The following is a 16,470-nucleotide window of genomic DNA, read 5'->3' as shown; positions in this document are numbered from 1 at the left end:
AGAAGGCGGACCCTGGGCTCACCCAATCCACAGGCAGCGCTAGGGAGATGGATTCCTTCTACTTGGGGTCTGAAGAGTTGTTGTTTTTTTTTAAGCTGAGATAAAGTTTGTCCCTCCAACAAAGCTCGACTAATGTAATGATCTGTTTCACTGACCAGTACAGCAAACAAGTGGTAGAGCCCTTTTAAACCTGCTGACTATAATATATATCATCTCTCTTATAGTAAGCAAATATTTTGATGTTGGCAAGTATGTTGAGGTGGTGAGCTTGCATAGGACTGTAAAATAAGTGAAATCAGACTAGTGTGATTCGAGATAACCCAAATAATAAAAAACCCTCTCAAAAACATCTTAAAGGGATAGTTCAGAATTTTGGAGTTAGTAAAACAAAAAATTGCAACATCATTGGTGCATATATAATGGTATAGAGTGTGATTAAACTAGATTCTTTACGCTTTCCCATTCGTTTCTGTGGGTTTCAGCATTTTGTAAAAACTACAAAAAATTGAAACTAATGTTCAGAAATTCTATCCACTTGCCTAAATTGCATTTTTGCACATTTTGATGCTGCAGTGGTGATTGGGATTCTATATATTGTGCAGTTGTAGTCTCAAGCAAATAACATCTGGAAAATACCTTTGTCTTAGAATCTTTACTTGGTACAAATACAGATTCAACTGCTTCAACTGCTGCATAAACACGTAGTTTAACTTTTAAGCAGCCGTTAAGCTTGAATTAATTGGTTATTTTGAGAAAAGCTGATTTGAAAAACTGAATGAACGCAATTTCAAATAAAAGCAGCCATTTAAAGTAGTTGGAGCACTTGTATTTTTCCACAGATGAGCAAAAAACATATCGACTTCCTAAGATGCTGTTGGTCCTTCACAGGTCGTGAAAACAACACTGGCTGACCAAGACTTGTACGCTTCAAGACCTCCGTAGATGCCCTGCGGTATCTAACACCACGATGTTAGCAGCAGATCCTTACAGGTCAGTAAGTTGTGACTTGGAGCTACTCTGGATCAGACGTCTTCCAGCAAATCGCCAAACATTTTTTCCCTTTGCGTCATAGTCAGTGTGTTCTAACACCATGGCTTGATGAATTTTAAAGTTGCCCCATACCAGCCGACTGAGACTATTTTCATTATCCAAGAGATCATTTTGCTTCTTTCTGAAAGTTTTTTTAAAAATTTTTTTACATATGCACGGCAGTGGAAACTGATTCTAAGCTGCCGACTTTCAATGTGAACTGGATTTGAAGCCTGCATGAAAACCACAAACTGCAAATTATTAGTGAAAATGCGATGAGAAGAAATCTTTAGTGGATAGAGATAGTGCACAAATGATTTTGGCCAGCAGTTAGAGAGCAGAGTCTGAACTTATAAATAGCTCTAACAGATTTTACAGCTGCAGATATATTTCTTCAACACACTGACGTACATCTCTTGCCTCCCATAGCTCTTTCTGTATGTTACCTATCAGCCTTCAACATCTGGAGGAAATAATTTCATTTCCTTCATGCGTGGCTGGGAAGCCTAAGATTTCAATCTATAGCAGCAAGATATTGAATTTGTATTCCTCTGAATCACACTGAAAGATATTGTGTCCAGGGCATGTATATTTGTGTGACTTTCCTGTGAATGAGCAGATAAAACTGGTGGCTTTCAGACAAGCCAGATGAGAAAAAATATCAGGAAACAGTTCAAAGCTGCAGTAAGTAACTTTTAAACTATCATTCTTACATACTTGTTAAAAATCCCACTCTTTCCTGACAAGCGTGACTGACGCTGCTAAGACTTTCCTCATTGCTCACACCCTCCACCTTGCTCTCTGCTAGGCTACAGCTACTTCTCCACACCAGAGTTTATTGTGGATGCTTGTGCTAGTTATCATGGCTATTGGTGATGGAGAATAAACAGTTTTCCTGTAACGATAAACATATTTTCACAAATATGTAAAAAAAATATATATATATATATTTCGATACAACTTTAAAATTACACAAATCCAATAAAAATTTTTCAGTTGATTGGGCACAAGGACAGTTGTACTAACATACAAAGTCCACTATGCATGAGAAGCTTTGTTTATTGCTCAGTTTATTGATTCACGATGACAGAAGAGGGATTTACTTTTCATCAACTAAAGATAAACTATTCTCCTTTATGCAGCTGTCATTGAAGTTGCAACTGTGCAGAGCAGAGGCCTCTCGTCAAACATTGTAGAGGTGAACCCTTAAAGGTAATGGCTCTTGCACCTGGATAACTCATCGGATATTTGTAAAAAAACAAAAACACCGTTCAGCATATAGAACTGCAGCAAGGAAGGAAGTATAGGCTGCTCCGTGATAAGAATGTGTACGCAGTCTAACACGCCTGTTGATCCATGAAGCTGCCTGAGATTTTCTGTCAATAAGTGTTTACTGCTCCCGAGTTTAGATCGACAAAGTCAAGGTCTTTATGCACCTTCATGAATTGTGTGTTGCAGACACAAAGCTAGATGTGTTTTGGAGGGATTTTATGTGATAGACCAATAAAAGTAATACACAATTGTGAGGTGTATATTTGCATCAAGCCAATTTCGTGATACCCCAAATAAAACCTAGTCGGAACAGTTGCCTCTACAAATCACCCTATTATTAAATAGGGTGATTTAATAATAGGGTGGCTTAATATGGCTTAATAATATCACAATCACAGTCCAGGCCTAAATCCAGTCGAGAATCTGTGGCAAGGCTTAAAACTTGGCATTTACACATCCTTTCAATTCAGTCTGACCAAACAAGAGCTACCTTGCAAAGAACAATTGACAAAGTTCTGGGCTGTACATTTGCAAAGCTTTGCAACTGTAAGTGAAAATAAACATACTGTCTAGGGCTGTTGGCTGTGAGTGAATAGGACAAAATGTAAAAACTAAGTTGAAGGTGTATGAAGAATACAAGGCACCGTTTGATCCATCTCGTATCTAAAAACTTAAAAGGAAGTAATCTATCCATGGAATCATTTTTGAAACTCTGCTCAAGACTTGTGGCTTTTGATTTGATTATAGATTTTCTCAATGAAGCCAACTTGAAGATGAATCTTTATCTGCTGCTTGTCAGGCATTAACACCTGACTTACTTTCCAGCATATTCCCAGAGGATGAAACACAAAACTCTTTTCCTGCTTTGCATCATTTATTTCCTTATATTATGATTAAAATCATCTTTATCATCTACATGAACAAAATCATTACTCGTGGACATATTAAATATTTTAAAACAAATCTGACATTTTACATGTCATTTATTTATCCCTGAAACCAATTTTTAAACTAAGTTATAACACTGCAAACTGTTGGTTTAAAAACACAGTCTAGACTACCGGTATAAAATAAAGCACTGGAATTTTAATCGCTTAATCTGCTGTTTAACTAAACAGCACAAAAACAACATGACAGGAAGAACAAAACTCAGCTAGCAGGCCTGCGGACAGCCCCTGCTTTATAGTCTATAAATACATTTAAATAATGGATCATATCCATATCCATATCTGATGAATCCCAGAGGTGTTGACACACCGGAAAATACACAAACATTTCTCACACCTCTGAGAATGTCGGACACAAACATGCCTTTACCAATCCTTAGCAGATTTACCTGTTAAGAGGTTGTTAAGAGTTTGTGAATATTTCTACACGAGTCCAAAATAGTCTTTAATTCAGTTTAGGCTTAAAAATGTTCTTCAGAGTGACAGTGCAATGAACTCTTCTCACCCAAACTAATACAATGCTGGAGAAGGTGCTGATGTTTCAACTGCAAGAGACTCACTTCAAATTTCCTTAGCATTAAAGGCTAATTCCTTAACAGTGAGCTATGTCCACACTGCTGAACTGCTATACCCAGTCTCGTCCTCATAACTTATGTATTAAGACACTTCTATAAAAGTTGATTTCAGGGGTTGTAAAAAGAGGACTTACAGGTTCTTGGACTTCTTCTTTGTGCCGTTAGGGCTGACCTCACAGCTGCAGGGGGATCCGGCGCTCAGCTAAGGGGAGAGGAAAGAGAAGACACACTCCGTCATCCACCGTCCACATTTGAAATGGGGGGCCCTTGGTAGGCTCCTGCTGGATATTTTGACAAGCTCCTACATGCAACCTAGTTGGCTTTTAAGCTTGTAAATCCACAGCGTGTCTAGTTGAGATAGACAAAGTGTGACACACGTACAGCAGAGCCGACAAAAATGGCTGGCCCACAGCAGTAGTCCACATTGTAAATCCCACAAAGCTCTGTAGAGGTGCACGGCTGTATCTTGCTCAATTAAACCATGCGAGAAGGCAGGGGCTGGCGGTTATAAACAGTGTATAGCAAAGGAAGGAAATTGAGAGAGAATGAGAGAGTGTGAAGGACCACAGCTGTTGTTTCTGGTGGCCCTCCAGCTGTGGCCAAGGTTTAAAGTGTTGAACTGGGACCCCTGGTTTCACATTACACTTTCTGCCAGGCCAGTGTTTTGATTGGTCAAGAAGAAAAGGGAAGTCGTTTCAGAGTGGGGTCAGTCCTCACTAATCTGATGGCCTGAAGCTGCCCCATTGTGTGTGTGTGTGTGTGTGCGTGTGCACGTGCGTGTGTGCGCGTGTGTTTCTGTGTGTGTGAGACTCTAAATAATGAGCCATTGTATTACTGGACCATGCAGTTGAATCTGAGCTAGATACTGGCTATGGCTGCTAACACATAGTTGGTATTTTCTACCTCTATGGGAACCAATTTGTGTTCCAACCTTGAGGACGGTGAGAGCATGTTGGCAGGCCTTCAGTAACTCAAGCTGTTTTGTCTTCCTTCTGGCCTTAAAACTAACTGTAAAGTTTGAAGTTGGAGCAGAATTTAAAAAAGAAAAATCTCAACTTTACCTAAAAATGCAACAAGACATCTACAGTTATTACCAAAGATTGCTACAAATATAAAACCCCCTTAATTATTTGAGATATTCCTACCAAATTCCTAACTTAAAACTTTTCCTGCTGCTTTCAGTAATTTCTGGAAACCATGTCATTTTCAAGTCCTCCTATAGTCTAGAAATTTTTTATAGTGAATTGTTTTCCACAAATCACTGATACCCAAAGAATTGCAAAATATAAATACTATTTTACCTAAAATGAAATGATCATGAAAATGGGACTTATTCTTGTAAGATAACATGTCCATCTTCCAAAGTTTGATTAAATCGCTTTTGAACGCATCACAGTTATAACTAAAGCACAACAAAAGATGGAATTTGTCTATTATCCCAATTTTAGAGGCAACCATGTACTGCAGCCCAAGCAATCTGTTGCTAGCATTTGATTGTGAATGCATGTGTGGGATGGTAGACCTAGTAGGGTTTGCATGCTGTCAGAATGGGCTCATTGTATTATGGTCTAATGCATTTGAAAAATAATGCTGAGCCTCATGACTTCACATTCACAGTATTGTACACCCATCAATCACTCTGCATAAATCAGCTTCACAATGTTATAGCGCACTGCAGGACTTCTGAATAGCCTAAAGTAAGAAAAACTAACACATGAAAAACCATTCCTTTCATAGCTCTGTTCTTGATTTGGGTTTCTTTGGTCCTGAAAATGATTAAGGGTTTTGATGAACCTTTAGCATCTTAATGGATTAAGATGCAAGATGCTAAAGTTAACAGCTACTTATAACCGTTACTGATGATCAATTCCCTACAAAGTTTTAAATTAAAAAGTACGCTGAATTAATTAAAGCTGATATACTTGTTTATACTTAACACTACTTTTACACAATAAAACCTTTACTCATTATTTCTCACGTATTATTTAGTTTATCTTAATGTTTTCACCAGTTTCTGAAACAGAACTGAAACTGCTTATAGCAGAGCAGTTACTTAGCCCTGTTTGAATATTAAAGGAAGTAAGTTGAAAGGAGCATTTGAATTGATCAAGTCTGTCTTTGTGTCTGTGATTGGATCTGAATGTAAGTTTAACCACAGAGCTGTGTAACTCTCACCCCTCTCTCTCTGTGTCTCCTACAAACGTCCAAAAAGGAGGAAGACATATTTTGTGGTATTTTATTCTTTTAACAGCAGGTCAGAACTATAAAATATGAGGTCAGCCGTGTGAATCTTTAATCAGTGCATCTCTACACATGTATATAAAAATATGTCTTACCAACATGGACAAAAGTGCCTATGTAGCAGTGTGTTAGAGTGGTTATACAATTTGCATAATAAATAAATAAGTGTTTCAAAACCTGCAACCACTTCAAATAGCAGTTATGATTTACATTTTTTTTTTTCGTGCAAGAATTCACTTTCACTTGAAGAGTTGGAGTGACATCCAACTCTTCACTTCAGAGGAATAAAGCTCACAGGAAAGGCTGGTAGTCTGACTGACATCTTCCTGAAACACAAACACAAACCTTTTCGAAAAAGAGACAAAGACTTTGCCCCTTTTGGAGACATCTGTCATCATGTCAGGTCAGTTAGTGCTTAACAAAACAACTAGCTCTGAGCTAAATGAAATCTGCGAGGCCATATAAACAGTAGTCTGATCCGGTCACAGATATTTCACATACAAGTCTGGAACCTGCTGAGCACATTTGGAGAGGTGCTAAACAGCTGTCAGTGAAGGCATCCAAGCTGGGACAAACCAATTGCCAAAGAGAAACAACAAAGATATTGCTAATGTAATTTTGAATTTTGAAGAATGTGTGTATCATTGGGCCTGCACAGTGGTGCAGTTGGTAGAGCTGTTGCCTTGCAGCAAGAAGGTTCTGGGTTCGATTCCCAGCCTGGGGTCTTTCTGCATGGAGTTTGTATGTTCTCCCTGTGCATGCGTGGGTTTTCTCCGGGTACTCCGTCTTCCTCCCACAGTCCAAAAACATGACTGTCAGGTTAATTGGCCTCTCCAAATTGCCCCTAGGTGTGAGTGTGTGTGTGCATGGTTGTTTGTCCTATGTGTCTCTGTGTTGCCCTGCGACAGACTGACGACCTGTCCAGGGTGACCCCGCCTCTCGCCCGAAATGTTAGCTGGAGATCGGCACCAGCAACCCTCCCGAACCCCGCTAAGGAACAAGGGTGCAAGAAAATGGATGGATGTGTATCATTGAACACAGTTTAGCATTGCTTGTCAAGCTGTTTTTTTGTTGTTTAAATAAAGATAAGATACATAGAACCAAAAACTACCCAGCAAGTAGTGATTGGTGTTCCTTCAAGACATGAGTGGTTTTTGAAGCAACTTTCTATATAATCTGATCCAGGACTTTTATTTTGAAGGTCAATCTAAAAATTGGGTAATAAAAAAACAAATTTTGTGGTAATAAGTCCCTAATAACACCTGAACAACAAATACATAAAAAAATACATGTTTCCTGTCTACACGTGCAGGAAACACAAATGTATCATATCAGTGAGACACAAATTGCATCACCATAACTTCATCCAGAACAAAAGTGGACTTCCATCTTCCTTTTAATACCTATTTATTGAAGTGGAGGTGCAATATACTCCACTTCAATTGCATTATACCTTAGAGGGATCATTATAGGCTACAAAAAAAAATATGACTTGCCTACTTTACATGAGTATCAGCTTTTAGCAGGAAACAGAATCACGACACAAGGGAACGGCTACGTAAATCTGATATTTTTAGAAAGGCCGTCTGACGTACGTCGGGCCACAGGTGGCTCCATCTTCAGTTCTCCCTCCACTTCACTTACATGCTGCTCTGACCACTTCACGGTTCTCCTGACAACAGCTAAGCACATAAAGGAGGGGGAAGGCCACGGAACTCATAGATCAACCAGATGTTTACTCACGTAAACACTGTAATTCAGAGAGTATATTTGATTTTTCATTCCACAGTGCTATTAAATGCATTATGTTTTATAGCATTTGTTGTTTTTATTGTTTCAGTGCATTAAAGTCGCAGCACTAATGAGGACTAAAAATAAAGATGTATTATAAACGTGTTAATGTAGTGATTCTTAAATGAAGAAATATGTAATATCGGCTAAGTAGGATTGCTAATATGGTGGTCATCTTTACATTCAACAGGTGGCTAAAATATTTCTATAACCAGTTGCTAGGCATGAACAAGTTAATAGTATACTTTTAAATCAGTTTAAAAAATAAAAAAAAGAGTCTTTAAACAAGACACCAGAGAAAGTATCTGGTTGAAGTTTTCTTGAGATTTATAGAGCAAAGAGTAATAAATCTGAAGGTCAGAGAAAAAAAGAGAGTACTATAATCTTCTCTTGCATATAATGACAGAAAAAAATTGGCCATTTAGAAATAATTCAGTCATGGTATGTTTATTACAGACACACCATCAATCATTGTTATTGGTTCAAAACTATAGTTAGTAAGTTATGTGGTGCCAATAAATTAAAAAGTTGGGTGTCATCTTTTTTTTTTCCCAGTTGACTGAATTGTTTCATTTATAAAACAATTAGCAGCATAATTATTATTTCTTTTTCTTTTTGAGATCTTTATCTAGTTTTTTTTTTATATCTTAAAGATATATTTTGTGTTACACCTGAGCAGCAGTGCAAAAAAACTTTTGAATAGTGATCAAGCCTTCCAGCACCACATCTTACTGAAGTTGGAATGTAGCAACGTGAAAGTCTCTCATTTAAAAACAAAAATCTCAAAATTGTCACGCTCACATGAATTATAAAGTTTCAAGCTTTCCATGTGATCTCTTAGTCTGATCCTACCCTGGCCCCAAATACACAAAAGAGACTTTCCACACAGTGGCTGTCCTAAAAATAACTTTGGTATGTGTGTGTGTGTTTTACATGCCTGAATGAAGACAACTAGAGAGCAGAGAATTTGCCAAAGACCACAGGGTGATGGGGCCCCCCGGAGACTAGACATGCAGATGTTGACACAGTGTTACAGGTTTTGCAGATAAAACTTTGACTGGCTCCAAGCACAGGTGTCACTGGAACCTATTGGTGTATTTCTGCTTACAGAAACGCGATAACGATTATACGCATACATCTCTAATAATGCTAATAGTGTGTTTTAGCTTTTATAGTCAAACTTCAAAATCCCTCAGAAGCTTAAATCCTCAGAATTTCATTAATTAACCGTGTCTGTGTGCATTTAAACTCGACCCGCTCTCTCAGGTTGCTTCATTCTTTCCTTTCATTTCATTTCCCAGCTCCTTTGTTTGTGTTTTTTTTTTTTTTTTTTTTTTTACAAGCTGGTGTCTGAACAATGTTTCGGGAACTCAGACAATCTACTTCCCCCTTTAGCGAGGCCATGGCTTGGTGCTACATGTTAGAGCTCTGTTTCCTGTCATTGTGTGGCTCCGCCATGTGTGATGTGTGCGTTGGTGGGCCAAACAATGTTCACACTGATGTAATGACATCTGGTTAACAGGTGATTTATCCATGAGCAAAAACTAAGGTAAGTTGTTGAGTTACTGGACAATGCTGAAATATTAACTCTGGATATCTTAGTCTCCACAGGTTGCAGTGTCATCTTGCAATTTGAAGTTGTGCTGACTAATGTTATTTTTATGTTACAACAAAATAGAAGCTGAAACTAGAATTTTGACTTATAAATCACTTCCCTCACACAGGATACTTAAACTCTGTGAGTTCAGAGGGAAATTTCTTTACTAAGAGAAATTTCCCTCTGTGTCCAGTGGGGGAAATATAATCTTTTTCCAATTTCACACATCTTTGCCAGGAGAACCAGTAAATGTGGGGATGATAGATAGTCAAAATATAAATAAACTTGACATAAGTTCGAAATTATAAAAACAAATGATGCGTAGTACAATCTTTTTGTCTTCTAAGCCTATGATGTTGTCAACAGAGATTTTGACAACTTTCAGGCCTTGGACCTCACAGGGAACAGCATTAAAACATGAGCCATGGTCACCAGACAGTGTTGATTGTAAGTGTGAGACATACAGTATGTTAGCAGCCTGTCATGCCACAGCATTTAATATGTTAAATTCATCTTAATATAAAGCATAAAGTACAGAAAATAAGTTTAAACCCTTTTTTACTGTTTTATGGAATATAACATTTGATTGATCTTTAAATAAAAAAATAGAAAAAACTGGAGTAATTTATTTTGTGTAATCAATCTACAATATATAGTTTAAAATAGGTAAAGTTTACCCTCCAATTTTGCAAGAATTGACCCTGCCAGCCAATCAGAAGCATTGATTCAGAGATGCTTTTTTTTCTTGTTATTCAACTAAATTAATCATCTTTCCATGCAGTCAGTTATAACCACTAACCAGATTATACACAGCCAATGAACATGACGTTAAACCAGCTGAGAAAAATTAAGGTAGTGAGGAAAAATATTTTTTTGTTTTGAATTCCGTCATCTTGCTGAAAATGAGAATACTTAAAAATCCAAAGTAAACTCTACTTCAGTGGAAAAATATATATTTTTAGTTTCAACTACTCTGAAGTAACAGAGCTTTGGTAAATGTAAGAAAAAGCATGACTCCACTAGGTAGCGTACTGTGAAAATATGTACAACCGGTAAAAAGACCAGCCTAATTTTAACATTTGTTCAATAATATAACAGGTTGAATTTTGAAATATAACTTCCCATTTATATGTGTTTTTGTAACAGCAAACAGCAAAAGTTTTCCTTTTCGACCTGTTCTTGTCCTTGAGGGAGTCTGCTGAGCAATGAAAAAAATAGACAACTCATCCCAGCTAGATAATACAACAAAAAAATATTGAAAAATATTGAAAAACACCTAATAAATACAAAGACCTTAAGAAAACCACACAGCAACTCAAAAGACAAATATTAAATTATCCTGAAATCTTTCACATGGATTTGCAAAATGCATTCCTAAAGATGAGCCTTTGAGCGTTTTCCTTGTGCTTGACATTTTTCCCACAGATCTTTGATATCAAAAGCCTCAAGAAAACATTCCTGAAGTATTTTGCCTCAATATTTTCTTTCATACACGATTACATAATTGCCCTAGTGCCATGTTACATTTTCTTCCCCCATTGTTTCAAAAGGTTTCAGGAAATATTTTGTTGAACTTCCTTTACAAATACAAGGAAATTTCAGGGAACAATAAACTTTTAGCTGTCCATGGATGATTGTTTTGTAACTGTGCCTGGGCGTATGTCCTTGAAAATGTGCACACATGCATTAATTCATAATTCATACCAAATGCCATCAAACCCCACACACCCTCACTTTTAACAGGTGTATCTATAATAGTTTGCAATGTCCAAAAATTTACTTAGAGGCGATACTGATTGACATCCAAATACGTATTGTTACCAGAACCAGTAGTTGCATTGTTTTTGTGTGAGAGTCAAGATGTGATTTTAATACAAAAAAAAGAGACATAGCACAGTCTGTATTTTGCAATAAATTGTTCCCTGCTTATTCATCAGCTACAGGGAGATGGCCGTTTCCTGCCAGAGTATTTCCCATGCTGCAGGATATTCATGAACAATGCAGGTGCAACGTCACTTCTCTAAACTGCTCCAGAAAAAGGTGTCAGGTTATTCAGCCCTAGAACTAATGGTACCCATTAAAATGTTATCTACGGCCCAGCAGATGACCTTTAATGTACTTCTGTAAAGAGATGCAAGAACACAGGTCAATGTTTGCAAAAGCAAAACTACACAAAGACGTCAAACTTTAAACTAATTTCTTTCTCCGTAAGCACATAAAAAAAAGCTGAAACATCTCGACTTGAGTTTGGTGTTTATTCCTCTGCGTCCTGCGTTATTCCATCAGTGGTGGATGTGTACACATTTCTGAGTTTACAACACTAATATACTTTCCAAAATGTTTTCTGAGTGATCTTTTTTAAACAGATGTCATCTAAACAACTTTATTCTGGACATAAGAATCATGATATGTGTGTGCACAAGTGAACTGCAGTCAGACTTGAAAGATTCCTCAGATTCCCAGGATTCCAGCATCAGTTCCACCTTAAACAAATTTTGCAAACAGATAATCCTGAGGTGTGCATCTACCCTGCCATGGCAACAGCATTCCAATTTGAAAGCGGATAAAAAGTTAAGAGTTACCTTTCAAATACCAAAACATAATATTAAAGTCTTAGCAGCTGGATCTACTGTAATTAATGCTGTGGCAGATGACGTTAGAACAAGTTTCAGTTCCGATCAAGTTGGTTATGTAATACCAAACAACCTTGAAATCTTTAAAGGCGTACGTTGTTTTAACAATGCCACTTCAGTTTAAGTTGCAAAATGTCGTATAACTGCTACAGAACAAATTCGACAGAGTAGAAACAAGTCGTTGGCCTTTATGAGCAACTTCAGTGAAGAAAAACGTCAGGCTTTAAAATATACTACAAAAACATCTTAAAATTGATATGCTTTGATGTTAGATTCATAACAGTGTGCGATTACATGAGCAACAGTCTGTTCTGATTTCCTGGGAGGGAGGCAGGAAAGGGTTGTTCCGGCTTGACAAACTTTTATTTGCATGTCTCTACCTTCAGGATTGTTTGATCGCATCTTGAGAGGACAGAACGTGTGCTCTCATCAACACTCGCTCCAACTCTGGCCTCCTGGGATGTGTAAGTGAGAGTGCATTTCTGTGTCCAGCTTCTGCCAAACACTTACACGTGTCTATACTTCAAACATGTAGAGTTATGTGCTGATGCAGGCCTATTAGGCTGCACTCAGACGAAGCACAACAAGTGCTTCGTACATATCTTACTGTATGAGCCTCGTTTTTTATTTGAGACCATCAAGGCCCTCAGACAAAACCTCCAAGTAGTCCTTCAAAGTGTCGCCTTTGGAAGAAACAATGCTGAATATTGTGGAAGCAACTTTATAAAATTAAAATATATTGCAGTCTTTAGTTTCTGAGATCTGAGCTTGGAAAGATTGTTGATCTAAATCGAATGATTTTCTGCATGATCAGCAGTGAAAAGTGATCAACCGGTCGGAAATTGAAACCAATCTGTGAATGCACCATCCCTGAGGCGCAACAGTGGTGCCTACAGAAATTTGAAGTACATAATAAATGCTTAACCATGGGAGAGATGTTTCTTAAAGCTTCTTAAAATGTAACTAATTATTTAAAAATCTAATATAAAAGTTCAACTTAAGATTTTGTTTATTTTATGCAGAAAGTATATCGGCATCTCACAGCTTTACAAAATCAGAAATGTATAAAAAGTAACAGCTTATTTGGTCGTTGGATCTCTTTAAAATCATGATCAATCATTATTTATGTTACAGCTATAAAATATGTAAACTTCGTATTTTATAACTGCAGTCTTCCTTGCAGACATTTTCAGCAACATAAATTCTGAAACCGTTTTAATTGCATCATTTTCTAGACACTCACTGCATCTGCAAAGCCAAATCGTGTTGTGATGGTATTTTCTTGCGCATTAAGATATGTCATGTGCAGTTGCTAAAGCGCATGTTTACTGCGACTGGTGCATCACACATCTTTAAACATTTAGTCGTAGTGTTCAAATGTATATGTAAAGAACCATCTGCTGCATCAACATTTATGTTACCATTTGCTGAGTCAGTCAACAACACCGCTATGGCAACAAGCGCTAAAAACACATCTGCATCATTTCTCGGATTTGCTGCACGTCAAGAGAGTACTGTTTTGTGCCAGTGGCACCGTCGACAGTCCTTCGCCTAACGACTTCAGCACGTACAATACAAAGGTCACTGAGGAAATGGAAACTACTGGAAGTACTACTACTACTGCAAAGTAGATGTTCTTCTTGACGCTTGGCTTACTTTTATTCCACATTTCCAACATTAAGTAAAAACAGGATTTTATCATCTAAAACACATAGCCGGAGTTCACCCTCTTCAAATACCGAGACTTTAAAGCTTTTATTTCTAGCCGTTTAGAGTTCTGTAATGCCCTGCTTTTTGGTCTACCTACGAAAAATCTGTCCAGCCTTCAGCGGTTGCAAAACTCAGCTGCTCATTTGCTAACCAAGACTAAGTGGTGGGCTCGTATTACACCTGTTTTGAAATTGTTGCAGTGGCTCCCTGTACATCTCAGGATTGATTTTAAGATTCCGTTAGTGGGTTTTTAAATGTCTTAATGGTCTTGTGCCATCTCATCTTGCAGAGCTGCTATTAACTTACGAACCCCTGCAGACCCAAAGGTCCTCTGGTACTGGACTATTAACAGGTCTAAGAGTCAGAACACACACTTACGACAGAGAGAGCCTTCTTTCCAGTATTATGGCCCCCGTCTGTGGAATAATCTGAAAGAGAATTTGCGGGCCGCAGAGCATATGTTGATGCTTTTAATTGTTTCAAAACTCATATTTGGGAGGGAGGGTATAAAACTGATTGATTGACTGAACTCCTGAAATTATGTGTATAATTCTTGGCTGTATTATTTTTCAGAGTCAAAATAACTAAAACTATTAAACCTTTGTGCTTAATACTTGCCAAGATTGTCCTTTTCCGGCATTTCTATTCTACTATTCATGCAAGAAGAATAAAAATCCAGCTGCTGTTCGACTGCCAATTTTTTAAAATGTCAGCACTGTTAGAGAATGTCAAGTTTTCCATAATAATTTGGGTATTGTTACAGTGCCTCAGCCAAGAACATTTGAATGTTCAGTCCGAGATTTGACTGCTGTGCTTCTCTTTTCAATTACGACAAAACCTGGACCGTGTTTTACTCTTGGATGGATTTCAAAGTACACTAATATTGCTAATTGACAATGTGGTGCACCAAAATAGAGGATACAGTAAATGGGAAAAGTGCAGTACATTCCCACACCTCCTCAAATCCAGCATTCATAGGTAACGAGCCAATAACAGTAAATTAATCACAAACGACTGAGCAATTACATCAGATAAATGATAGTAATTAAAGCACAAGCTGCAGCTTGTGGTGATATGTTAGAGAAAGTGAGCTCACATGCTGCACGTGCAAAGCTATTTGTCTGTGATAAATGTTTGTAAACCAGAGCCTGTACATACATCCAATTCTAAAACACAGTTTGTAGAGATAATCTAAAAAAAATAAATAAAATTATTCATTAAAAAAGAAAATCTCTCTGTGTGCTGATGCAGGTTGGCCACATTTAAATGAAGGATTACGCTTTTGAAATTGCCCTACACACATATAGATGTATATTTATATAAATCAAACGTGAAATTATTTCAAATGTGAAAATAATTTCACATTTTCCAAAATCAAAACTGTGTTACACATGCTGCGCCAGACAGCTGAAAGCTGGGAAAAGCTAGAGGTAATTTTGGTGACGAAAAAAAAAATATAAAAGCAACATGTCCAGCTGCAAGCATTGGAGAAAATAGTTCAGAAAACTGCTCCTCCGTGATTCTTTGCAAATATGTTTCTATTTAAATAAATTGTCTAAAGTATATTCAAAAAGTAACAGTTTTGTTATGTAACTGCATTTTTATTCTAATATTCAGAACATTATGCACTGGGTAGTGTCGGTGTGTCTGTACATGGAACCTTAGATTTTTTTCTCATGCAGACTTTATTTTGGTGATGGTGACTCAACATCTCCTAAAAACATGTAGGGCAGAAGATGCATTTTAAAATCTTATCCTTATGAGATTATAACCTTATATTCTGTGAGTAAATGCTCAGCAATAGTCTGAGATTTGAATCAAGTTCTGCTAATTAAATATATATATATATATATATATATATATTAGAGGTGTGCCGATCGATTGGCCGCCAATCATAATTGGCTGATTACTGTGTATGATCGGTGATCGCCGATTACAGTCTCTTGGTGCCGAAACCGATCACCTGCATCTCACCTGACTCTCACACCGAACCTCTGTTTAAAGCTGCAGCATATAACTTAAAAAAAATAAATTTTACATACGTGTTGAAACTTTCGCTGTTCTAACATGAGACAGATAATCTCTGAAAAAATAATCAATCACCTCCCTGCTCTGCATAATTACTCCGCTCAGTCAGAAACAGCCAATCAGAACTAGCAGTAATCAGCTAGCCGCCATGCTATCAGGAAGTTTTCATTCAGTAACTCTGAATTGTTTATTGTAATGGATCCTGTATTTGCCTTTGAATGTTAAGTTTTATACTTGRATTTCTTTGGCAATGTTGAGAGGTTTTATTTTGACTCTTTGCATTATTTAGCCTCTTCAGAGCCTTCATATGTTTTCAGTCTGTTGAAGATAGTATTACCGATAGCAGGACAATTTGCACAATGCCTGTTTTGCTTTTTTCTTGGAAAAAAAATGATTAAAAACAAGTTTTTGTCTAAATTGAGGTGAATTTATGGTTCCTTTTTTCACATAATGTAACCGGTAGTGCTTATGATGAAAAAAATAATAATTATGTGATTGATATCTGTGATTGGCCCTCATGGGTGATCGGAATAGGCAGGATAAAACCTCATCGGCACATCTCTAATAAATATATATATATATAAAATTCCCTTCTCACCCTCCGCGGGTGGTCTGTTTCATCCTCTGAGCTCGGGTCCTCTACCAGA

The 16,470-nt window shown here is 37.3% G+C and overlaps 1 protein-coding gene across 8 annotated transcripts in view; it reads right to left on the bottom strand.

Annotated features, from left to right (window-relative positions):
* The window catches only part of rgs3a (regulator of G protein signaling 3a), a 142,640-nt gene that overhangs the window by 8,730 nt on the left and 117,440 nt on the right, over nucleotides 1–16,470 (bottom strand). For 7 of the 8 annotated variants that reach the window (XM_008424364.2, XM_008424367.2, XM_008424368.2 and 4 more), the window contains one exon: nucleotides 3,958–4,025. In XM_008424364.2, the coding sequence (XP_008422586.1) occupies nucleotides 3,958–4,025 (68 nt within the window). Of the gene's footprint in view, nucleotides 1–3,957; nucleotides 4,026–4,204; nucleotides 4,288–16,470 lie in introns of those variants that run through there. The other variant, XM_008424375.2, reaches the window with a different exon arrangement.

This window comes from Poecilia reticulata, linkage group LG12, assembly GCF_000633615.1.
Source record: "Poecilia reticulata strain Guanapo linkage group LG12, Guppy_female_1.0+MT, whole genome shotgun sequence".
Taxonomy (NCBI): Eukaryota; Metazoa; Chordata; class Actinopteri; order Cyprinodontiformes; family Poeciliidae; genus Poecilia; species Poecilia reticulata.
Note: the sequence above shows the minus strand (reverse complement) of the source record. Positions and strands in the feature narration are given on the sequence as shown.